A 24421-nucleotide genomic window follows, 5' to 3' on the forward strand; every position below is an offset into this window, starting at 1 on the left:
GCTTACATTTACTGCTTTATTATAAAGGATATAATAAAAGATACAGATGAACAACCAAATGAAGAAGTACATAGAGCAAGGTCCTTAAGGGGCCTGAGCACAGATGCTTCTGTCCCTGTGGGGTTGGGGAACACCACCCTTCCAGCATGTAGACGTATTCATCAATCCAGAAGCTCTCCAAATCTCACAATTTAGACAATTTTACGGGGGCTTCGTTACGTAGGCACAATCAATTATTAACTAAATTTCCAACCCCTCTCCATCCTGGAGGATGCAGAGTGGGGCTCAAAGTTCTAAGCTTCCGATCATGGCTTGGTCTCTCTGGTTACCAGCCCCCGTCCTGAAGTTAGGAGCCCACCAAGCGTTGCCTCATTAGAATATAAGACACTCTTAACCCCAGAAAATTCCAAGGGATTTAGGAGCTCTGGGAACAGAGACCAAATATGTATCTTGGTGTCAGGAACTGGGAATAGAGACCGAATATATATCTTACTATGTCATAGTGCTTCAGTGAATATATGTTGAATGAAAGTGTCAATGAGTGACTGTGATTTGGGGATCTTCTGAGAAAAGGAAGTAAAAGGAGCACTTCAGTTATCATAAATTATACATTACTTTTTATTATCAAAACAGTCTAGTTAAGACAAGTACATTGCCAAGCTAGAATTAGGAAGTGTTCAAAGACTTGTGCCCTCTGAAGAGAGGAATGCAAGTTCATTACCAATGCTACATGAAATCTGTCAACGTTTACAAAAAAGCATGAACACAGACAGGAAACAGTGACTACCCGGCAATTACCATACAGAATAATGGACGTAAGTCCAAGGAAACAGTCCCTACAAAGTGTGATTCTTCTTGGGATGCCTTTGCTGATGACATTACTTCATGCAGTAGGCTAAAAACAAGTTACAAATATGGTGCATATTATTGCAGGAAGTGTCAGACATTTCACACACGGTTGGCATAACACATCACTCTCTCACCTAAAGCATCTGTGAGGAAGGCAGAGGAGAATAGTAGGTGGATCCAGTGACTACCTGGCATTCCACATTCTGACTCCATTTGGGACCTCCAGAGGTGATAGAAACCAGGGAGAAGGCACCAGAAACAAAAACAAAAACAAAACAAAACAAAAAGTATAAAGGCTCAGAGGTTGTCAGAATGGAGATCTGTAGCTCTTAAAAGTTTAAATTCTGAAGAAGTAATGTATCATTCACTTTTCAAAAAGATCTCATATATATAAGAAGTCCTATCTACTACCTCTGAACAGTAGCAAAAATGAAAGTTCAGTCTGGCCTAGCTTATTCCTGAGTTTAAAGCCAGATAAAATCCTGGGTCAAAAAAAAAAAAGTGTCTTGTTCATATTTGATTTACATTAATACAGTAGAAAGCATCTGGTTTTCAAAAAGTATCTAAATGGCAAATCTTGGAATATGTGCTAAAAAATCACAGATCCTTCATCACTCACAGTGTTGAATAGTGGTCTCTATTTATTCTTTAAAATAGTTGTTTAGAAATAATCAATTCCAGTGCCAAAACCGTGAAAAGGAAATCCTGAAGGAGGATCCTAAAACCTCCTGACTCTCCATTTTCATATTCTTAGCAGTTGACGTATAGAAATGGTAAAGGTTTGGGTGTGAGTTACTTTTTAAGGAGCATCCAAACCTCATCCATTCTAATTGTCTGCAAAGTACAGAACGTTAAAGGCATAAACGTGGCCTTCTCTAGTTTTTAACAGCAGTAGCTACTTCCAGTCATAGAAGTAGGATGTGGATTAGAATGTATTGGGTAGCTCAGCAGTGAGATCGGATGGATTCTAGAGCTGGTCTGGTGGGTTACCTGATTTGGTCTGCAGCCCCGATAGAATTGCTGAACAGACACCTAAGCCCCTAAGGGACTTCTGTGGTGGTCCAGGTATAGGCTGAGCCTCTGTTCCAGTGAGTCAGGTTTGCTCTTTGTCCCAGTCATCTGTTGCTGTGTAACAAACAACCCAAATTTAGTGGCTTAAGACAACAGTTCCGTGGGTGCCTGGGTGGCTCAGTCGGTGAAGCGGCTGACTTGATTCCAGCTCAGGTCGTGATCTCATGCATGACTCGTTGGACTGAGCCCCCGTCAGGCTCTGTGCTGACAGTGCAGAGCCGGCTTAGGATTCTCTCTCCTTCTCTCTCTGCCTGTCCTCTGCCTGCACATGCTCACTCTCTCTCTCAAAATAAATAAATGTTAAGACAAAAAGAACAGCAACAATTTTGTTCTGTGGGTTCCCTGGGAAGCGTCTCATGCAATTGCAGTAATATGTGAGCAGGGTGTGGAATGACCTGAAGGCTTCTCTCCCATGTCTAGTGAGTGGGTTTGGAAGGCCTGAAAGCTGGGGACTGGTCAGGTGTCTCTATTCTCCATGTGGCCACTTGCGCTTCCTCACAATAGGGTGGTCTCAGGATGGACGTTTATACCGGGGCCAGCTTCCTTCACAGCAGATGTGTCAAGGGACAGGAAGTGGAAGCTTCCTGTCAGCCTCAAGACCAAGACCCCAAAGCTGGCACAGCGTTACTTGTAGTACTGGATAAAGCAATCAGAGCTGCCCAGATGCTAGGGGAGGAGACATAACCCTCAGGTTCTGAGGCATCAGCGCCGAAGAATTTGTGGCCACTTTTAATCATCCACATTTTCCAACCAGCACCCAAACGGTTTGTTAGGGTTTGTTCGTAGTTGTCCATTATCCCACTCTGGCCTCATAAGGAGCTGCTCTGCATTCATGTAGCTCTTTGTGCATGAACAAGAAAGTTCATGTACACTCTCCCAATTTGTCCTCCCAGTATCTCTGTGAGATAGGTTGGGTAATAGGGCAACGAGGAACAGAGGTTAAAGGCCTAGGATCACACAACTTCCCAGTGACAGAACTGAGACATCAATCTGAATTTCTTGACTCGGTCCATGCTGAGGGGTTCTGGCTTATGTGCCTATTTGTTCGGTCTGCTCTCTGACACACATAGAGCTGCAGGAGAGGAAAACACATTTCCCTTTGGCTGAAAATTTGGCCACAGATCTTTGCAGGTCAAGCTCAGGTTGCAAACAAAGGTCATGTTCACATGACTGCTCAGCCCCGTGCCTTCAGTAAGGACTCTTGAAGCCACTGTACTGGCCTTCACTCTTGGGAAACTCTCTCCGGATCCTCCAGCGGCAGCAGCTGGGCAGGATGGCAAAGTCAGCGAGGTCCTGGGAACCGAAGCGCCAGGTGGTGTAGCACCTGTAGGCACAGTGCCGCAGCTGGCTGTTGGCGTTGTCGTCCAGCGCCAGCAAGGGCTCCTGGTAGAGCAGAAGGAACCGCAGGACGCGCCGGGACAAGACGAGCTTCCTGAATGGCTCCGAGGTGGTGATGCAGGCGCCAGCCTTTTTCCGACAGCACAGCTCCTCCAGGCACCTGTGGCTCTCAGGAAGTTGGGACGGGAGGCAGTGTCCACACTGGCACCAGGCAGGGCTGTCGCCGAATCTAGGAGTCACTTCGCTTAACAGCTGCATCTCCTCCGGCTGTCCAGGTATAGGGGGTGGGTCACAGAGAGACATGGGCAGCCTGGACAAGTCTGTGAAGTCCGTTGAGGGTCTCTGAAAAAGTCAAGTTTCCAAGCCCATCAGCAATGACAACCCCTAGGTGTCTAGGTTCTTTAATTTTGGTATTAATTTATAAAATTACACCTAATATCCCGTGAATAGTAGCTCTCATTTATCAAATGTATGTATGTATCAAGACTATGCTAGTGTTTTATAAACTCGACTTATTTAGCCTTTGAAGAACCTCATGAGATATGTGTCCTTATCTCCTTTTTACAAATTTGGAAAGTGAAATTCAGAATAGCCAGGCCTCAAGGCAGGTATCACCTCTTCAGAGAGACTTTCTTGCCCTGACCACCCCAGTCTAGGGAGTTCCCGCCACCCAGGTCATTTTCTTGGCGCATCATGAGATACTGTGTTCTTCATCGTCCTTATCACTATCTGAAATAATCTTCCTAATTGATATGTTCGCCTGATGATTCTTCTTCCACATGAAAGCGGGGGCCCTGTCTGCTTTGTTACTGCTGTATCCCCAGTGCCTAGGACGGTACCCAGCACATTATAGGCAGTAAATGTTTGTTGACTTCGCTCTGCTCTCTCCCTTTCCACCAGGCTCCTTCTTCTGGCAAATCCATTTGTTATCCTCCAAGAAAAGTTGCCATAATTCATATCTGTTCTTTGTAACACAGACCTTCATTCACAGAGTTTGAGTCTGTACCTTTATTTTTAATGTTTGTTTATTTTTGAGAGAGAGAGAGAGATAGAGTGTGAGTTGGGGAGGGGCAGAGAGAGAAGGAGACACAGAATCTGAAGCAGGCTCCAGGCTCTGAGCTGTCAGCACAGAGCCGGACATGGGGCTTGAACTCACGAGCAGTGAGATCATGACTTGAGCTGAAATCAGATGCCCAACCTACTGAGCCACCCAGGTGCCCCTGAGTACATTCCTTTAAATTAAGTAGTTCTTATACATGAGCGCGTACAGCAGCACTATCTACAATAGCCAAAGGGTAAAAACAACCCAAATGTCTGCCAACGGATGAATGGATAAAAATATGTTATGTCCAAAGACTTGTACTTTCAGAGACCATTTCTATAGTTTGTTAAAAATATGTTATATCCATGCAGTGGAGTATTATTCATCTAAAAAAAAATAGGAGCAATGTACTGACACCTGCTACAACATGGATGAACCTGAAAACGTTATGAAAAGTGAAAGAAGTCAGACACAAAAATCATACAAATTTTGTATGATTCTGTTTATATGAAATGTCCCAAATAGGTGCATCCATGCTGACAGAAAGCAGATGGATGATTGCCAGGAAAAAAAATTATTTCCAGGGACCAGGGGGAAGTGGGTATGAGGAGTAACTGCTGAGTGAATACAGGGGTTCCTTGTGGGTTGATGAAAATGTTCTGGAACTAGATAGTGCAATGGTTGCACAGCATTGTGGATAAACTTTTGAATTTTGAATTTTAAATGTCACTGAATTGTACACTTTACAATGGTTAAAATGGTAAATTTTATGTTGTGTGTATTCCTCCCTGCCCCAAGTTCACATTACACCCAAATCCAGCAAGGACATTTCAAGAATGGAAAAATTTTGGCCAGCCTCTCTCAATAAGAGATATAAAATCTTAAGTATTTGTGAATCAAATCCAGCAATAAATACAAAGAATAATACATTACATTCAAGTTGATTTTATTGCAGGAATACAAGGTTGGCTTAATATTTGGAAATCAATTTGTGTAATTCACCACATAACAGAAAAAGGAAAACTCATTGATCATTTTTTTAAAGAGCAGAAAAAAGCATTATTTTAAAATTCAGTATCCATTTATGATAAAAATTTTTAGCAAGCTGAGAACAGAGGGGCTTCCTTCCTTTCTTCCTTCTTTCCTTTCTTCCTTTCTTTCTTTAATATTTTATTTTTGAGAGAGCACAAACTGAGGAGGGGCAGAGAGAGAGAGGGACAGAGGATCTGAAATGGGCTCTGCACTGACAGCAGCGAGCCAGATGTGGGGCTCGAACTCATGAACTGTGAGATCATGACCTGAGCTTAAGTCGGACACTCACCTAATTGAGCCACCCAGTGCCCCCAGAGGGGACTTTTCTTAATCTAATAAAGCATTCATTAAAACCCTACAGCAGGGGTGCCCAGGTGGCTAGGTCAGTTAAGTGTCTGTCTCTTGATTTCAGCTCGTGTCTTGATTTCAAGGTTCATGAGTTTGAGCTCCATATCGGGCTCTGTGCTAGCAGTGTGGAGCCTGCTTGGGATTCTCATTCTCTCCCTCTTTCTCTGCCCCTCCCCCACTTGCTTGCGTTCTCGCTCTCTATCTCAAAAATAAATAAATAAACTTAAAAAAAAAAAAAAACCTACAGCAAATACTATAGTAAAATATAGAAAGTTTTCTTCCTGAGGTAGGGAAGGAGACAAAGGGGCTTGCTATTACAGCTTCTAATCAGTATTGTACCAGAGGTCCTAGCAGGTGTAATAAACACCAGGAGCTGGAAGAGGCAAAGAAGGATCCTCCTCTAGAGCCTTCAGGCGGAGCCCTACCAATGTTTTGATTTCAGACTTACAGCCTCCAGAATTGTGAGAAAATGAATTTCTGTTGTTTTAAGCTACTTAATTTGTGGTGACTTATTATGGCAGCTATAGAAATAATACAGTTAGTGAAGCTATCTGGCAATCAGAGCTGCTGAGAAGAGTGGGAATTAAAGCACTTCCTTTAGGAGTGGCTGGGTGGCTGAGATGGTTAGGTGACCGACTCTTGATTTTAGCTCAGGTCATGATTTCATGGTTCATGAGATCGAGCCCTGCATGGGGCTCTGTGCTGACAGCTTGGAGCCTGTTTGGGATTCTCTCTCTCTCCCAATCTCTCTGCCCCTTCCCTTCTCAAAAACAAACAAAAAACAAACCACCCCCTTTAGAGAATGGTTTGGTAGTATCATATGCCTGTCTTCTGAGCCAGCAGGTCCACTTGTAGGTACTATATGTTTACCATGGCAGAATTTTTGGCATGAGCTCCAAACTGGAAACTACCCAAATGTCCATCAACAATAGAAGGGATAAATAAATTGGATGTTTATAAAATGGAAATGATACACAATGAGAATGAACTATTGCTATATTCAGTGTTATGGATGACTCACAAAAATAATGTTGAATGAAAGAAGCCAGACACTCCACAGAGTATATACTAAATACACATAGGATTCACATTTTATAAAATTATGGAAGAGATAAAACTAATCTTTGGGTGCAGGATAGTGACGACTTTTAAGAGAAGGTAGTGTGATTGGGTGGACGCATGAAAAGTGTTTCTGCTAATAATATTCTGAGTGCTAGTTACATGTACTTAACTGTGTTAGAATTCATCAATTGTGACTCACCCAAATTGATAGATATATTTATATTTAATAATAAATTTTCTTTAAAAAAAAGACTAAATGTTTTAACTTACTGGGACTTTTTCACCTTTGACACCTTGCAGACTTCTCCCAAGTAGCCTCTGGTCCACCAGTCTAATGTGGGATTCATCCACAAAGGACACATATTTTAACGTCTAGGAAAAAAGGGTTAAAATTTTTACCCATTTTTGTACAGAATTATCAACAATCACACACCTGAAACATATCTAAAGGCAAATGTTATTCCTATTTACCCAACAACATACTGTAGAGAAGCTGACCCAAAACTCTTGCTAGCCAAGAATGATGTCTGAGTCTAAAGGTAAATTAGCTGTGGATTCCTATGCACGTAATATGCCGGCTTGGAGTCTCCTCGGTTTACCACCTGCTATTTTTAAGTCTCCCACGTGCAGTGTAAAAGTCCTTTGTTGTGTTCCCTCAATTTCAGTTACTCTAGATGGACTATCTCCAGAAAACTGTACTATTGCAACTTAAGCTGTTTATTATTTTTGTCGAGTTTCATCCCATCTTGGGCCGTGAAATGGTAATTGTTTTCAGTTTCAAAATGAACTTTTATTTCAAATTGTATAATACATGTACAGTGGCCAGTGAATTGTGCATTCAGCTGCTGGGAGAGAACAATAATACTCTTGGATGAGGGAAAGACAAAGAAACCTTCTTTGTTGTTTTAGGTACTGGAGATCTCTCCTTGATGGGGGGAAATCATGGAACCAAGTGTAGGGGACTTGCTTACTAAAACCCAAATTAAATAAGTTGAAACAATGCAGATGAGCTAAAATTCCCTTTGACAAGTCCCCCATTCTAGGCTCCTCTGCAGAAGGAATCACTGTTGTCACTTTTGTGTGTGTCCAGTAACTTTTAGTGTACATGTTACCCTCCCTATACACAAGTGTGTGTGTGTATAATAAATGTGGAAAATATAGAGAATACATATATATAGAATATATGTGTGTATTTGTGTGTATATGTGTACACATATAATATACATGTAGAAAACACATAAAGTAAGTATATGTCTGTAGTTGTGTTTTAGCCTATATATCATGCCATATATATTGTCCTGTAGTTTGCTGTTTTGCTTTCAACAACGCATTTTGGATGTTTGTTCATGCCAGTACTTATGACACAGTGGTCCTGAAGATGCATTCTGGATTCTGAAACCAGCCTGCCTAAAGCTGGAATTTCAGCTCTGCCACTGAGTAGCTGTATGGCTTTGGGCAAATTATTTAACCCTCCTGCACCTCAACTTCCTCATCTTTAGAAAGAGATGATAGTAGCATCTATTTATAGGGTTGTTGTGAAGATTCAGTGAATTAATAGATATGAAGCACTTTGAAGTGCTGTAAAATGTTTGCTCTTATTATTATCCACCTCATTCTTTTAAACTGGTGCCTGGCACTCCTTGCTATGGACCAGTCATAGTTTCTTTCACCATCTGCCTGTTGGACACTTGGGTAGATGCTCTTTCTTCACTGTTACAGACAGTGCTGCAATGGATCAAGTGTACACGGTACCGCTTGGGCACTCACGTGAGTGCTTCTCAAGGGCAGGTATGGAGAAGTGGAAATGCCAGGCTGTAAAGTATGTCCCACTTAAATGTTACTAGATACTGCCAAATTGTTCTCCAAAGTCATGTTACTATTATTTTTTTTGCTGAACTAAATTAATAACTCTGATGAAATTGACAAGTCCTAGAACATAAAAATTTGTTCTCCCTCTATCTTGCCTCTTTATTTTTATTTCTTTTCTTCCCTAAGACCAAAAAGGATTCATCTGAGAGTGGTGGATCAGGGTAGAGTCCAGACACTTGTCCACCATGGGATTACACTTGTGATTTTGGCCTTATTTTTGCACGGTTCTCAGTGATCTGATGGACTTTCTGGGTGTTTTGGCACCTCCTGACACGACGCGCCTTACCGCCTTGGGCTCCACGATGGTCTCACACTTCTTCCGGTAGTAGTATTCATTGACTGCACACCATTCGCAGCACTTGAAACATGGATAAATGTGGGATCGGCAGCATTTACTTGAGTAAGTGTTGATTAGAAAGTCAATGAACAGAGTGGCCTGGGAAAAAACCCAGACCAGGGCCATGTTAGCGAGATTTCTTTTTGCCAAATCACTTTCCTAAAGCACGGGAGAGAATCCCTTACCAAACCAAAGTAGGAGAGGGTTGAGCCAATGTACACGACCAGCTGGATAATGTCAAATTTCCCTCCCTGAAAACAGAATGGAAAAGGTTACTTCATTGACATTCAGAGCAGTGCTCTTTTGCTCTAACATGTAATTGTTAGCTCCAGCAGAGGAGGGAGTCTGTGACCGTGACTTCCATAGATGAGTCCAAGTTGTTCATGGTAACAGAGGCCACAGAGACTGAAAATAGGATACCCATTCGTTCTGCTTCTGCCTTCTGGGATGTGCTCAAAAACATGAGTGTTTTAAACAAAGAAGCACTGGAGTCCACACACCAAGAGGAGAACCATTAAAGGTTTGTTGTTTTTCCATACAAGGTGAGAGTTTCAGACAAGTTTGCCCTAAAAGTGGTTTACGATTACTTTGGAAGCAGAGGGGAAGAATGTCTGCATGGTCTTCCCTTAGGGGCCCTTGTGGTTTTTATTCTCGGTGGTCTTTCTGTCCTCTCAGTTTCTATCTCATTGACTCTTGTGCTGCTTAGCACTATATGACATAAATAATATACTGTTGGAGAAGGCATTGTGAGCATCTATGGATTTTGCATGCCCAGCATCCCCTCCCTCCTTATTCTGGAGATAGCATCCCAGTTTCCCTTTGGAGAACCGTCTCTGTCCATACTTGGTCCATGTAGTTTGCAGGCAAGGAGCTGGTTCAAGGCAAGTCCAAGATCAGTCATTGAGAGTATGGTATGATCTAAACATAGTGATTATTTCAGCAGTGGGCATGGGGCTCATATTGGGCCGGTCAGAGCCAATGGCATCTGCCTGAGGCCTTTGATGAAACTTTTAGCAAAGACGCGTTCTCTTTGTATTGAGATTGCTAACCTGGCAAGATATAAGGAGCTGCCTGAAACCACTGTGTAGAAATGGACAGCTGAGGACGATGCCAAAACAGAGGAGAACATATGTAAGAAATGGAGGGAGGCAGATTCCTAATGATGTTATTTGAACATCTGGATCCAGCCATGCCTGAATCCTGAAAACTGCCCCTGAGTTTTTTAACTATGTGAAATTAAAAAAAAATTTTCCCCTAAGCCAGTTTGAGTTGGCTCAAAGTTGCAAAGGGATTTCTTTCTCTTTCTCTTTTTCTAAGCATCAGAGTACTTTTTTTTAATGTTTATTTATTTTTGAGAGAGAGAGAGTGAGTGAGAGAGACAGAGCACAAGTGGGGAAGGAGCAGAGAGAGAGAGGGAGACACAGAATCTGAAGCAGACTCCAGGCTCTGAGCCATCAGCACAAAACCCGACATGGGGCTTGAACTCACAAACTGTGAGATCATGACCTGAGCCGAAGTCGGACGCTTAACCGACTGAGACACCCAGGCGCCCCTAAGCATCAGAGCGTTTTTTAAATTGAATATTAAAAATTTTTTTCCAGTCCCTTTCTTGTACTCATCAGATGACTTCATTGTGGACAGGACCCCAAGGACACTTCTTCCCCCTCTTATCCCACATGCTGATGCACAGTGCCAGCTCATGACTATGGTGGCAACATTCACCCCTTCAGGCACTACAACAATAATTAGGATGCAGTCACAGGAATGGAGGTGCCAGTGGCTGGGAATAGAGACTTACGGTGCCAAAAACCAGGATGTCAAATCGGATCCCAAAGACTTTGATCAGAGTCCGTTTTTCAACGTTGTTTTCCTTATAGTACTTGGCATATCTGTAGGAGGAGAAGGAACCATGTTTATAAAGCTCTATCTGAACGTGCTGGTATTTCATGAAAGGAAAACCCCAAACAGGAGCTAGGCTAGTTTTTCTTGTTCATCCTCTAGCTCTGCTGCAGTGGACAGAGTGAAAAACATAATCCAAACCCACAAATTACTCTTTTGAAATTGAAGATCATTTCCGTACAACACCTCTTCTTCTTCCACAATCACAGAGCTATGGAAAATCTGCTTTTTATTTAAGATTAAAATCAACAATTTTTAACCAATACAGGGTTCACAATGAGCAGAGAAATCTTTAAAAATAGCTTCAAGCAAATCTGATTATTTCTTAAGAGGGTTTGGCTTCTAGAACAAAGTGGGGTGGAGGGATCTTAGATACTAATTGCTGGATTGGGGATACGTGCCCTTCAGCAATCTGTTCTAATTGTATTTTCTTAGGTTCTGTATTTGTCTATTTGCATCTGTTATCACAGGGCCAAACTAACAGCCCAAATTGTTTATATCTTCCCTGTGATCCAGCTTTTGTCGAGTGAGTGAAAATCATGTTAGGAGCCCATACCCCATACTGAATCCATATCCCCAACCACCCCCTCAAGCCCCGGCCAATATTTCCCCAGTGCTAGGTCACCCAGGGCCAGGTACCAGACAGTTGGAGACTGCACCTGTAGCCCAGAGCCTGCCCACATTACTCAGACCAGCCAAATCCTAAGCTGTTTCCGCTGCCCTGTCTTGCCTGTCCCATGGAAAACACAGTAAAGGTTCTGGGCCACCTCCCAACAAATCCGGTCCTTCCCCTGTGGGCTTGTGTGGCATGGTGTGCCCCTCCTCTTGGGAAATGTAAGTAATAAAGTTCTTCCAGTGACAGTGACCTCTCTGTGTCATTACTCAGCCACCTTTATAAATTAAGACCTGGGCACAAATCACAATCGGCCCAAATACACAGCTCTCCCCAGTGTTGCAGTCAGGAAAAGTGGAATGTTTTGTTTTCATGGATAATTAGGAAGGCTTAAACCACATGCCTCACAAAACTTTTTAAATCTGTCCCTCCCTCTTACCACCTTTTGGTGGTGGTTTTTAGGTAAGGTATTTTCTTTCTGAGTTATTAGTTGACCATCTATTTACAGGTGCAGAGAGAATACACCCAGAATACAGATGCTCTGCCAGAATATACTATGGAGCGTTTGAAACTCTAATTTCTTTTAACTCTCAAAATGTGATGTTGAGATTGGTTAGGTATTCCCAGGTGCTTCAGCACCTATTTTTGGGCAGAGGGGTTTTGATTTCTTTGCTTCTTATTGTTCTCATTCCATGACTGTTGTTTCTTTTGCTGCTCTACTGAGTGATTTATTTTTTTAATACACAAAGCAAAAGGGTCTTGGTACAGTGCTTCTTGAACTCAGGATAAGAATCACATGGGAAATGTGTTCAAAGGTAGATTCCTGGGCCTCACCCTCCAGGGGATGGTTTTAGAAGGTCTGAGATGTTCTTAGAAAGGTACCAGGTGGGTCTGGTACGTGTGGTCAGTGGTCCATGCTCTGAGTGGGATGTTTTTTGCACACTGTAATGGTTTGAATAATGGCCTCCCAAAAAGGTAGGTCCAAGTGCCTAATCCCTGTACCTGTGAATGTGACCTTATTTGGAAATAAGGCCTTTGCAGATGTGATTAAGGATCTCAAGATGAGATCATCCTGGATTTAGGGTGGGTCCAATGACCAGTGTCTTTATAAGAGAAAGGAGAGGAGAGTTGAAACAGAAACACAGAGGAGAAGCCCATGTAAAGAAGGAGGATCATCACTGGAATGATGTGGCCTTAAATCAAGGAACACCCAGAGTCACCGGGAGCTGGAAGAGGCAAGGAAGGATCCTTCCCTAGAGACTTCAGAGAGTGTGTCCCTGCTGACTCCTTGATTTTAGATTTCTGGCCTCCAGAGCTGAGAGAATACCCTCCTGTTGTTTTAAGCCACCAAGTTTGTGGTCATTTGTCACAGCAGGCACAGGAAACTAACACATGGATGTACCCATTCTGAACCAGAAAGGAGCATTGGGCATATGGTGTGGGTCTGCCCTACTTTATACTTGCTGTAAATAAACTGAATCACATGTTCACTGAATAAGGACCATTTGCCATGGATCTTTTGATAAAGGACAAAATTCTGTAATATGATCAACTTCTTCAACTTCTATGTTTTTGGAAGTTATATATATTTTTTCATATACCTCACTTAACCTGTAATTCCCTTCTCTTTTGTGTGGCTATTTGAAAGTAGCCTGTCCAGTTTTCCATCAGGACTTGACTATTCTTAGCCAAAGATTTCTTTTGGTGCTCATTCCAGACAACATGTCTATCATTTTGTTCTAAAAGAATATTAACTTCATAACCACCTCAGTTCTTCAGAAAGCTCAGATCTCTCCAGGAGCTGATGTTCTCAGGCTTAGCTCAGCAATTCAAAGGGCATTTGCCAACATCTGTTGGGGACTTTGCCCTACATGCTTCTGCAGACTGCTGAAAAAAACAAAAACAAAAACCCAAAAAAACAAAAAAACCCAAAAAACAAAAAACAGCCTGAGAGCCTGCAAAGACAGTCAGGGGACCACTGATCCAATCGTCTCTTCTGCTAATGGCCTTAAGTCTGTTCTGGAGAGCAGCAGGGGATATCAAAACATTATGTAAACTAGGAGCCGCTTTCAGGGCCCTGGATAAAACTCCACTGACCCAGAGGAGGCAAGAAGCATCCTGTGTCTTGATCTCAGATGGCCTTTAGTCAAGGGTCTCAAACTCATATGCCTACAGGGGCCAGGCAGATGACAGAAGTGAGTGATGCAGGCCAGGTAAAAGGGAATAAGGAGTGGTGGGGACAATGGCAAACCAAAAAAACATATGCCCTTTCCAAAGGGAACGACAGATACCTCCAGCTGAGTCCTGCTGTGTGGGATATGAACCCACAGTTGTCAAATGGTTTAGTTTTTTTTTTTCACCCCTAAATAGTTAAATTTTTCAAGAAAAGTAGGAAGTCCAGAATTTTATGTAGAATGCCTCAACTTTCAAAACATCGTGTAGGCAAAAAAACCAAGTAAACAAAAATGAACTCAAACTTCAATGTGCACATGAATCTTCTGGGAATCTTGTTAAAATGCAGATTTTGAGGGGCACCTGGTGGCTCAGTCTGATAAGCATCCAACTTCAGTTTAGGTCATGATCTCACAGTTTGTGAGTTTGAGCCCCATATCAGGCTCTCTAAGATCCACTGTATTTCCCACCCCCACCCCTTCCCTGCTTATTCTCTCTCTCTCTCTCTCTCTGACTCAAAATAAATAGATAAACTAAAAAAAATAAAATAAAATGCAGTTCCTATACACCAACAATGAAGCAACAGAAAGGGAAATCAAGGAATGGATCCCATTTACAATAGCACCAAAACCCATAAAATACCTAGGAATAAATCTAACAAAAGAGGTGAAAAATCTATACACTGAAAGCTAAAGAAAGCTTATGAAAGAAATTGAAGAAGGCACACAAAAAAATGGAAAAGTATTCCATGCTCTTGGATAGGAAGAACAAATATTGTTAAAATGTCAATACTACCCAAAGCAATCTACATATTCAATGCAATCCTTATCAAAATAACACCAGCATTCTTCACAGAGCTAGAACAAACAATCCTAAAATTTGTATGGAACCAGAAAAGACCCTGAATAGCCAAAGAAATCTTGAAAAAGAAAACCAAAGCAGGAGGCATCACAATCCTGGACTTCAAGCTGTATTACAAAACTGTAATCATCAAGACAGTATGGTACTGGCACAAACACAGACACTCCGAATAGAGAACCCAGAAATGGACCCACAAACATATGACCAACTAATCTTTGACAAAGCAGGAAAGAATATTCAGTGGAATAAAGACAGTCTCTTCAGCAAGTGGTGCTGGGAAAACTGGACAGCAACATGCAGAAAAAAGTACCTGGACCACTTTCTTACACCTACACAAAAATAAACTCAGAATGGATGAAAGACCTAAATGTAAGACAGGAAGCCATCAAAATCCTCAAGGAGAAAGAAGGAAAAACCTCTTTGACCTTGGCTGCAGCAACTTCTTACTCAACACATCTCCGGAGGCAAGGGAAACAAAAGCAAAAATGAACTATTGGGACCTCATCAAAATAAAAAGCTTCTGCACGCGAAGGAAACAATCAACAAAACTAAAAGGCAACCAACGGAATGGGAGAAGATACTTGAAAATGACATATCAGATAAAGGGTTAGTATCCAAATCTATAAAGAACTTATCAAACTCACCCAAAAAACAAATCCAGTGAAGAAATGGGCAAAAGACATGGATAGACACTTCTCCAAAGAAGACATCCAGATGGCCAACTGACACATGAAAAAATGCTCAACATCACTCATCATCAGGGAAATACAAATCAAAACCACAATGAGATGCCACCTCACAGCTGTCAGAATGGCTAACATTAACAACTTGGCGTGGATGTGGAGAAAGAGGATCTCTTTTGCACTGTGGGTAGGAATGCAAACTGGTGCAGCCACTCTGGAAAACAGTGTGGAGGTTTCCAAAAAATTAAAAATAGGACTACCCTACGACCCAGCAATTGCACTACTAGGTATTTATCCAAGGGATACAGGTGTGCTGTTTTGAAGAGGCACATGCACCCCCATGTTTATAGCAGCACTATCAACAATAGCCAAAGTATGGAAAGAGCCCAAGTATCCATCAATGGATGAATGGATAAAGAAGATGTGGTATATATATACAATGGAGTATTACTCAGCAATCAAAAAGAATGAAACCTTGCCATTTGCAACTACATGGATGAAACTAGATTATGCTAGTAATCTAGAAACTATGCTAGAAACTAGTATTATGCTAAGCGAAATTAGTCAGTCAGAGAAAGACAAGTATCATATGACTTCACTCATATGAGGACTTTAAGATACAAAACAGATGAATATAAGGGAAGGGAAGCAAAAATAATAATATAAAAACAGGGAGGGGGACAAAACATAAGAGACTCTTAAATATGGAGAACAAACAGAGTGTTGCTAGAGGGTTGTGGGAGGGGCAATGGGCTAAATGGGTAAGAGGCATTAAGAAATCTGAAATCATTGTTACACCATATGCTAACTAACATATATAAATTAAAAAAATAAACTAAACAAAAATTATTTTAGAAAAGAAATAAAAAGAAATAAGTAAACATTAAAACAAAACAAAACAGGGGCGCCTGGGTGGCGCAGTCGGTTAAGCGTCCGACTTCAGCCAGGTCACGATCTCGCGGTCCGTGAGTTCGAGCCCCGCGTCGGGCTCTGGGCTGATGGCTCAGAGCCTGGAGCCTGTTTCCGATTCTGTGTCTCCCTCTCTCTCTCTGCCCCTCCCCCGTTCATGCTCTGTCTCTCTCTGTCCCAAAAATAAAAAAAAAAAACAAAACAAAACAAAACAAAAAAATAATTGCAGATTTGAATCCAGTAAATCAAGCATAGGGCCTGAGATTCTGCATTACATCGGGCTCCCAGGTGAGGCCCGTGCTGCTGCTGGTCCCAGGACCACACTTTGAGTACCAAGTTTCTAGATTAGTGGTTCTCACACTTGAGAGGCCCTTACCTAGAGGGCTTGTGAAGACAATCCCCAGGGTGTCTGATTTAGTAGGTACAGGGCTGGGCCTGAGAATTTGCATCTGACACATTCCCAAGTGATGCTGATGCTGGGAATCACACTGTGAGAACAGCTGGTCTGGACCATTAATACCAAAGGTATTCAGAGAGGCTACACATTTTTGCAAGATGATTCCACTAACATGGGCTCCTGTCTGTGCAGTTGCTCTTCTTAACTAGGAAAGCACAGTCCTTAGGAAAACTCATGGTATCTGTAGGGGTCCCACCCTGAACTTGGAGAGGCTTTCTCTGGTCACTCCGCAGCCCTCTCTGCCCCAACCCTACATCACAGTATCTTGTTTGATTTTCTTCAGAGCATTTATCATCATCTGAAATGGTCTTGTTGGAGTTGTTTTTTTTTTTTTCTCTATTGAGGTATAATTTATGTATAGTAAAGTACACAAGTCCTAAGAGTTGAGTTTGATGAGTTTTGACAAATGAATACACGGTATAGCCTATACCCCTATCAAGATCTAGAGCATTCCACTACTCCAGAAAACTCTCCTGTGCTCCTTTCCAATCAGTTCCTATTTTGCCTTTTCCCATCCCCCAACGCCCAGCCCAGCACCCACCATTGTCTTTTATCATCACGGAAAATTTTTGTCTATTGTACTTCATATAAATGGCATCATGTAGTATGACTTGTTTCAATCTGACTCCTTTCCCTCAATGTAATGTTGGTGGGACTCCTCTATGCCATTGCATGTACGAGCAGTGTGTTCCTTCTTTATTTATACTAGCTAGTACTTTATTGTATAAATATATCACTATTTCTCCGGGCACCTGTTGCTGGACATTTGGGTTGTTTCTGGGTTTTGGTACTTACAACTAAGGCTGTTGTGAACATTCATGTACAGATCTTTGTGTGTACCTAGGTTTTGTTTCTTTACCTGAGGGTGGGATTTCTGGATTACAGGATAGATGTGTGTTTAACTTTCTAAGAACTTTCCCAATAGTTCTGTAATGTGGTTATACCATCTTATACTCCTACCAGGGAAATAGGAGAGTCCCAGTTGCTTCTTCTCCTTGCCAACATTTGGAATTGCCAGGCTTTTAAAAATGTTTACCTATTCTGGGGGGTGTGTAGGTGTATCTCATTGTGGTTTAAATTTGTTTTTCTGATGACTAATGATGTTGCCTTGTTGGATTTTCTTATATTTTTGTCTTACGTATTATAATATACTTATATTCATGCCCTACTAGAATATAGGCTAAGTAGTAACTTTGTCTGTTTTGTTTACCAATATAAACCCACTGTCACAACAATATGTTTTCTTCAATATGTATTTGATGAGTAAATAAATGAGGAATGCCAATATCAATTTCCTACGGGCTCCATAGGCAAAATGATGGCTAGCCCCCATTCTAGGAATGTAATTGGCAACTCTTTTTGAAAAGGGAACAGCATAAGCCTACTTTGTGTCTGGAACCAGGGCCCAAAATGATCAACTATAATTACAGTTGCCAAAACCTGACTGGCACCCAGAAGCAATGAGAGGTCATGGAGCCTCAAACTTAAAGGCCAAGTTAGTGCTGAGACAGAATTGTAGGAACAGGCTGAAAAAACAACCCAGACATAGGAGGTAACATGGAAACTTAAGTTAGGATGGCACAGGATCACCACTGGGGAAAAGTCAGGGGCAGAGGAGTGAACTGTGCAGAGGGTCAAAACAAGAGTAAGTCAGCACCAAACCAGCACCAGCCTGTTTAAATGGTGAAGAGGAACCAGGATTCTAGTCAATTCTTATAGGGTTGAAGTCCAGAAGCAAGAAGCATCAAAGAACCTTAAAAGTCAGACAAGACTGCCGGTGTGGACGCATTGTAGCCTCAGGAGTCTTTAAGATGTTCTAGTACAGTAAGCCTACCACCACCCATACAGAAAGAAATACAAGATAATATATATATATATATTTAATATACCTATTAAAGTCATATCAATATATTACTGAGCTCAAAACAAGGACAGATATTTTTTAGGTGCTAGAGATGAGTGATGGGGGGAACTGGGGCCATGTGTCTGTGCCCTAGGGGTACCCCAACCAGATCTGTATCTAGGAGCTAGAGTCTTACACCTATGGGGAAGGGAGCCGAAGCTGCAGAAGCCCTACATAGCAAGGGAGCAGGGATGGGATACTTTTGGCAGAGTGAAGACATCCAATGCCCAGAAATTAACCCCCAAACTGGTTAATGGATAGATGTCACACAGTCCTGGCAGATTACAAAATTACATAATCCCCACTGAGGAATATTCACATCCCACAGTACACACAGAACTTTGCACAAGGTCTTTCTTGCTGAAACCAACCAACAAATACTCCAACGCTTCGGAAGAAGAAATCCCACTCTAGTTACTACAGATAAGGGTCAACTTGAAAGAGGTTATACAGTAGAACAGACAGAGAAGAGGATCCATAAGGTAAGAAGGGACCTCACCGAAACAATAATAGATGGCTTTGAGAAAGAACCAAATATAAAACCGAGAAATGAAAAAGTGTCCTAGAAAAAAAATTTTACAACGTATGGTAAAATGTTAATAACCTTTGATCCAATAACTCTACTTCTAGAAATTTATCCTAGGGAAACACTCTGGAATTCAAAGATTTATGTACACAAATTTGCAGCATAGAATTATTTGTCATAGAAAAACTGGAAGTGCCTCAAATGTCCAGTAATGGAGGCACAGGTGAGAAAATCATGAGATGGAAGGGAAAGCGCATGGGCTTGGAAGTCAGAGTGACCTAGGTTAGTTAGTATTATGGAGCTACTGTTAGCTGTGGGTCCTGGGCAAATCATTTCACCTTTCTCAGCTCTACCTGGGAACACTAATATCCCCTTTTCAGGGTTGCCGTGAGGTAGAGAGGTGATGATGTCCAGGGCCTGGTATATAGAAGACCCTCCCTAAGTTGTGGCTGTTGATATCATTACGCTCCCGCCATTGGCATCATTAACGTGATGGTCACAACGAATTCTGTGTGACCCAGGATATGGCAAAACAAACGCACAAACACAGAATAGCAGGTTATAAGCATGATGCGATCTCCTAGCAGCCACATGAAAGAGTCAATTAGAGGAAGGAACACTCACCAGAGGGCTATCTTTCATTATCTCAGGGTTGAGGACTTATGGGTGATTTTTATATTCTTCTCTATGTTCTTCCCTGTTTGCCCACTTTTGTTTCTGTTTTTTTTTTTTAAAGAAAAAAATTCATACAAAAATCCAGCCATTCCCTAGCTCGTAGAGGATTTTTGCATTCATCTTGTTGCCTTGGGAACCAAAATTAATTCTTGCTGGCTGCTGGTTATGCAATTCAGCCTGGCCTTGGAGGTTTGTGCAGAGCCAGTGGTGGCCGGTCTGACCTGGAGCGCTGTTACCTGAAGTTGTAGCCAGGATACAAGGACTCATTGGTGGTCTTGTCGTCAAGGCGACGGAAACTGTATTTTGGATGGCAGCGATGGAACCAGCTGTCCAAGTTGCAGTCCCAGTAGATCTCAATGCCCATGATTCCTCCCTGGGGAAGACAAGGAGACACAGTTTGCAAGTCCTGCTGCATGTGGGACACAGCTACCAGACCTCTCCCTGCATAGGGATGATCATTAAGGCAAGGGTTTTCTTTTCTTTTCTTTTTAAAAAATTGTTTATGTTTATTTTTGAGAGTGAGAGCGAGAAAGAGTATGAGTGGGGAAGGAGCAGAGAGAGAGGGAGATACAGAATCCGAAGCAGGCTCCAGACTCTGAGCTGTCAGTACAGAGGCTGATGTGGGGCTGGAACCCACGAACCATGAGATCATGACCTGAGCTGAAGTCGGACACTTAACTGACTGAGCCACCCAGGCACCCCAAAGGTTTTCTTTTTAGAAGAAAACACGGATTAAATTTCAGAGCCCTGAGCACATGAGCCCATCTAACACACACAAGTAGCTGCAAACGCGTCTCCCTGCTCGTCTTCCCATTTGGGACACACCGTTAGATTTCTTTTCATAAAATACAACTTTCAATAAATCTCTCCCATAATCAACACCTTGACTGCCCGCCCCCCATTAAAGATGAAGTTGAAGTTTGTTACACTGGAATTCAGGGTGCCCCATCACATATCTTTTCTGCTTTACCTCCCAACAACCCCCTAGAGAAAGCTCTTATTCCAAACTGTGTATACTTTTCCCTTAAAGCACTTGAAATTTTCATTTCTTTTTTTTTTTTTTAACAGATTTATTGAGATACAGTTTAGGCACTTAAAGTGTTTAATTCAATATTTTTTGGTACGTTCACATATATGTGTGACCATCACCATAATAAATTTTACAAGTTTCATTGCCTCCAAAAGAAACCCTTGAACTTTTAGTCAACACCCCTTTCTCCCCTCCCTCAGCCCTAAGAAACCACTAATTTACTTTCTGTCTCTATAGACTTCCTTCTTCTGAACTTTCATATGAATGAAATCACATAATAGGTGATCTTTTGTGTATGGCTTCTTTCACTTGTCGTAATATTTTTAAAGTTCATCCATATTGTAGCCTGTGTCAATCCTTCATTCCTTTTTTGTGGTGGAAGAATACTTCTTTGTATGGAAAGACTACATTTGGTTTATCCATTTATCCTCTGATAGACATTTGGATTGTTTCCACCTTTTAGCTATTATGAATAATGCTGCTGATGTACGAGCTTATGTACGAACACTTAGTACGAGATTTTGTGTGGACATATGATGTCCTTTCTCTTCTGTGTCTACTTATGATGAGTGGAATTTTTGGGTACACTTTGAACTTTTAAGTCTTGGCCCTTGTCCTTTTCTCCCATTGAAATATTTCTCCCACCCATCTCTCTAGCTAAGTCCTCATCCGCCTCCAAGACCTAATGTACATCCTTCCTTGTCAATTCAGCCACCCCATCCTCCTCTGTTCAGGGCCACCTTTTTCTTCTCTGAACTTCTAAGGAATCTCTTAATCTTTTACCTCTACTTGGTACTTCTTTCTTTCTACAAACATGTTTTGAACACTGACTGTCCTATTTCACTGAATCTTAGACACCATTGCTTATCAGATACATAATTTTCTTTTTATGTTCCTCTGAGAAGGAACATAACAAATGTTGTCAATTAAACTGTGAAATTCCATGAATCTAAAGTATTTCCTGATTCAGAAATATAAATATTAAATATTTCAGAAAAAAGTATGTCTTTGAATTGATATAATATGGTATTTCAAGACAGTATCTAGATGCTAGGGATAAAAAGATGAAAAACAAGCAGACTCTGACTTGGAGAAAGAGGAAATAACACAGAATAATCACAATTATCATTTATTGGCACTAAGCCAAGCACTGTACATATTATTGTGAATATCTGATGTTTCTGTCACTCAGCATCCAGTTCTCCTGGTAAAAGTCCCTGGAAGTTTCTTTGGGAAACGTTTCTCCCAACTGAGTGGTTTGGATGGGACTGTCCCCTCTCCCAGCTCCAGGAGTGGCAACATGATCTAGGCCTGGCCAGTCAGGACTAGGCATCCCTCTGGACCTGGTGACTGGTTCAGGAATAGGTATGTGGCCCAAGATTGACCAATCAGAGCCCTCTCTGAGACATTTTGCCAGAACCATAAAAAAAAGAGGTCCTCTATTCGTTGGGACCACCAGCTAGAGAGTGTGAGAGTTCAGAGCAACACTGTCCAACAGAATATTCTGTAGTGATGAAAATATTCTATATTCATGCTGTGCAATAAAGTCTCTACTAGCTGCATGTAGCTACTGAGTGCTTGACATGTGGCTAGCATGACAAAGGAAATAAATATTCCATCTCAATTAATTTAAATTTAAATAGCTTCATGTGACTAGTGGCTACCATATCAGACAGTGCAGTTCTAAAGCCTCTGGTGCCTTTGTCTTGACATGAGGACGATCTGCCTGAGAATGACCTTGTCATTAAAGAAAAAGCAAAGAGATGGGGAGCCAGATTCCTAAAGACCTCATCTGAGTTCCTGGATGCAGCCATGCCTGCTGCTATCATACACTTCATTCAGTCGACAAATACTTATTGAGTGTCCTTTATGCTGAGCATTAAAAAAAACTAACAAAAGAAGCCAAAGATCCCTGCCCTCATGGAACTTACATTCTAGTCAGGGAAAACAGACAACAGACAAATGGATATGTAAATTATATAGTATGTCAGATAGTGCTGGATAGGGTTAGAAATTGTCACTTAAAAATTTTTGGGGGGACACCTGGGTGGCTCAGTCGGTTGAGCATCTGACTTCAGGTCAGGTCATGATCTCGCAGTTTGTGGGTTTAAGCCCCATATCAGGCTTTGTGCTGACAGCATGGAGCCCACCTCTAATTTGTTGTCCCTCTCTCTCTACCCCTTTCCCATTCATGCTCTCTCTCTCTCTCAAAAATAAACACAAAAAAAAATTTTAAAGAAATTTTTAATGTTTATTTATTTTTGAGAGAGAGAGAGAGAGAGGCAGAGCATGAGTGGGGGAGGGGCAGAGAGAGAAGGAGACACAGAATCCCAAGCAGGCTCCAGGCTCTGAGCTGTCAGCACAGAGCCTGACGTGGGGCTCAAACTCATGAACTGTGAGACCATGACCAGAGCTGAAATTGGACACTTAACCAACTGAGCCGCCCAGGCGCCCCTAGAAATTGTCATTTTAAATGAAGTGGTAAGGGAAAGCTTCGCTGAACTTATATTTGAGCACAGACTGGAAGCAGGTGAGGGAGACAGCTAATGGTATGTCTGGGGCAAGACTTTTCCAGAAAGGAAGAAAATTTCCGAGGTAGGAAAATGCCTTAGCTGTACTAGAAGGTCCATTTCCCCTGGTGTCTTTATATGAGTTAATATGGCTTTTTTTTTTTTTTTTTTTGGCTTAAGCCAATTGTTTGGTTTCTTTTTGCCCCCCAGATGCTTTTTAATTTATTCTTTGCTCACATCATTTGGTTTGGATGTCTATAACGTACAACTGGAAGAATTCTGACTAATTCAAGTATGGTAGTCTGAATCATTGCCAAAGGTATTCCAATCCCAGGTCCTAATCCTTGGAATCTTTGGATACATTATTTTATAGGGCAAAAGAGACTGCAATTAAATTAAGAATCTTGAGATGGGGAGATTATCTTGGATTATCCAGATGGGCCCTACATGTTTCCTTTTATAAATGTTCTCAAAAAGATCAGTATCTTTATAAGAGGGAGGTTGAGGGAGACTTGACACAGAACAAGAAGTCAGTGGGACCACTGAAGCAAGACGCCATGCAGCTGGCTTCAGAGCTGGGGGAAGGGACCACGAGCCAAGAAATGCAAGGACCGTAGGGTGGAAAAGGCAAGGAAACGGATTCTCCTGTAGAGCCTCTGGAGGGAGCATGGCCCTGCTGATACCTTGGTTTTGGTCCAGTGAAACTGACTTTAGACTTCCAACTGCCAGAAGTGTTAAAAAAAAAAAAAAAAAAAAAAAGTGTGTTGTAAGCCACCAAGACTGTGGTAGTTTGTTACAGCAGCCACAGGAAACCAGGGATCTCCCCCACAGCTTTGTTGCCTGATTAGATGAGGTAATGCAGAGTGTGAGATTTACTAAATGCTCAGTGAAGGATGCCTTATAATTAAGACCCGGAGTCCCGGCCTCTTGGCCGTTTGAGATCCCCTGACTCACTGTACAAAGAAGCCACCAACCTGAATTGCAGCATCTGAAAAATTATCTCCTACTTCTCGGAAGATATCTCCTAGTCGGAAGATGGGACACTGTGGATCCTGAGTCTTGTGAAAGGTACAAGTGATGTTTACACCCGGCAAGATGTTTCTCCTGCACACAATGAGAAGCAACAAACCAACAAAAATGTCTATTGGAAACCGAGACCCATCTCTTTCATAGGAGTGAGCCAATTGTTAGCTGGTTTCCATGAGGGGCCCCAGGGGTCCTCAGTCCCTGGAGTT

The 24421-nt window shown here is 41.9% G+C and overlaps 2 protein-coding genes across 9 annotated transcripts in view; one reads left to right on the forward strand and one right to left on the reverse strand.

The window, feature by feature from the left end:
• IFT81 (intraflagellar transport 81) overlaps positions 1-24421 on the forward strand; it is a 228095-nt gene that overhangs the window by 22527 nt on the left and 181147 nt on the right. The gene's annotated exons all lie outside the window — the stretch shown is intronic.
• The window catches only part of P2RX7 (purinergic receptor P2X 7), a 52323-nt gene that overhangs the window by 3336 nt on the left and 24566 nt on the right, over positions 1-24421 (reverse strand). For 5 of the 7 annotated variants that reach the window (XM_045458753.1, XM_045458756.1, XM_045458758.1 and 2 more), the window contains 7 exons: positions 24161-24290; positions 19883-20019; positions 10747-10837; positions 9134-9199; positions 8898-9047; positions 7013-7114; positions 595-3600 (listed from right to left, as the gene is read on the reverse strand). In XM_045458753.1, the coding sequence (XP_045314709.1) occupies positions 3109-3600; positions 7013-7114; positions 8898-9047; positions 9134-9199; positions 10747-10837; positions 19883-20019; positions 24161-24290 (1168 nt within the window). In that variant the 3' untranslated portion in view covers positions 595-3108. Of the gene's footprint in view, positions 1-594; positions 3601-7012; positions 7115-8897; positions 9048-9133; positions 9200-10746; positions 10838-19882; positions 20020-24160; positions 24291-24421 lie in introns of those variants that run through there. The other 2 variants (XM_045458754.1, XM_045458759.1) reach the window with 2 other exon arrangements.

The sequence above is a fragment of the Leopardus geoffroyi genome, chromosome D3 (genome assembly GCF_018350155.1).
Source record: "Leopardus geoffroyi isolate Oge1 chromosome D3, O.geoffroyi_Oge1_pat1.0, whole genome shotgun sequence".
Taxonomy (NCBI): Eukaryota; Metazoa; Chordata; class Mammalia; order Carnivora; family Felidae; genus Leopardus; species Leopardus geoffroyi.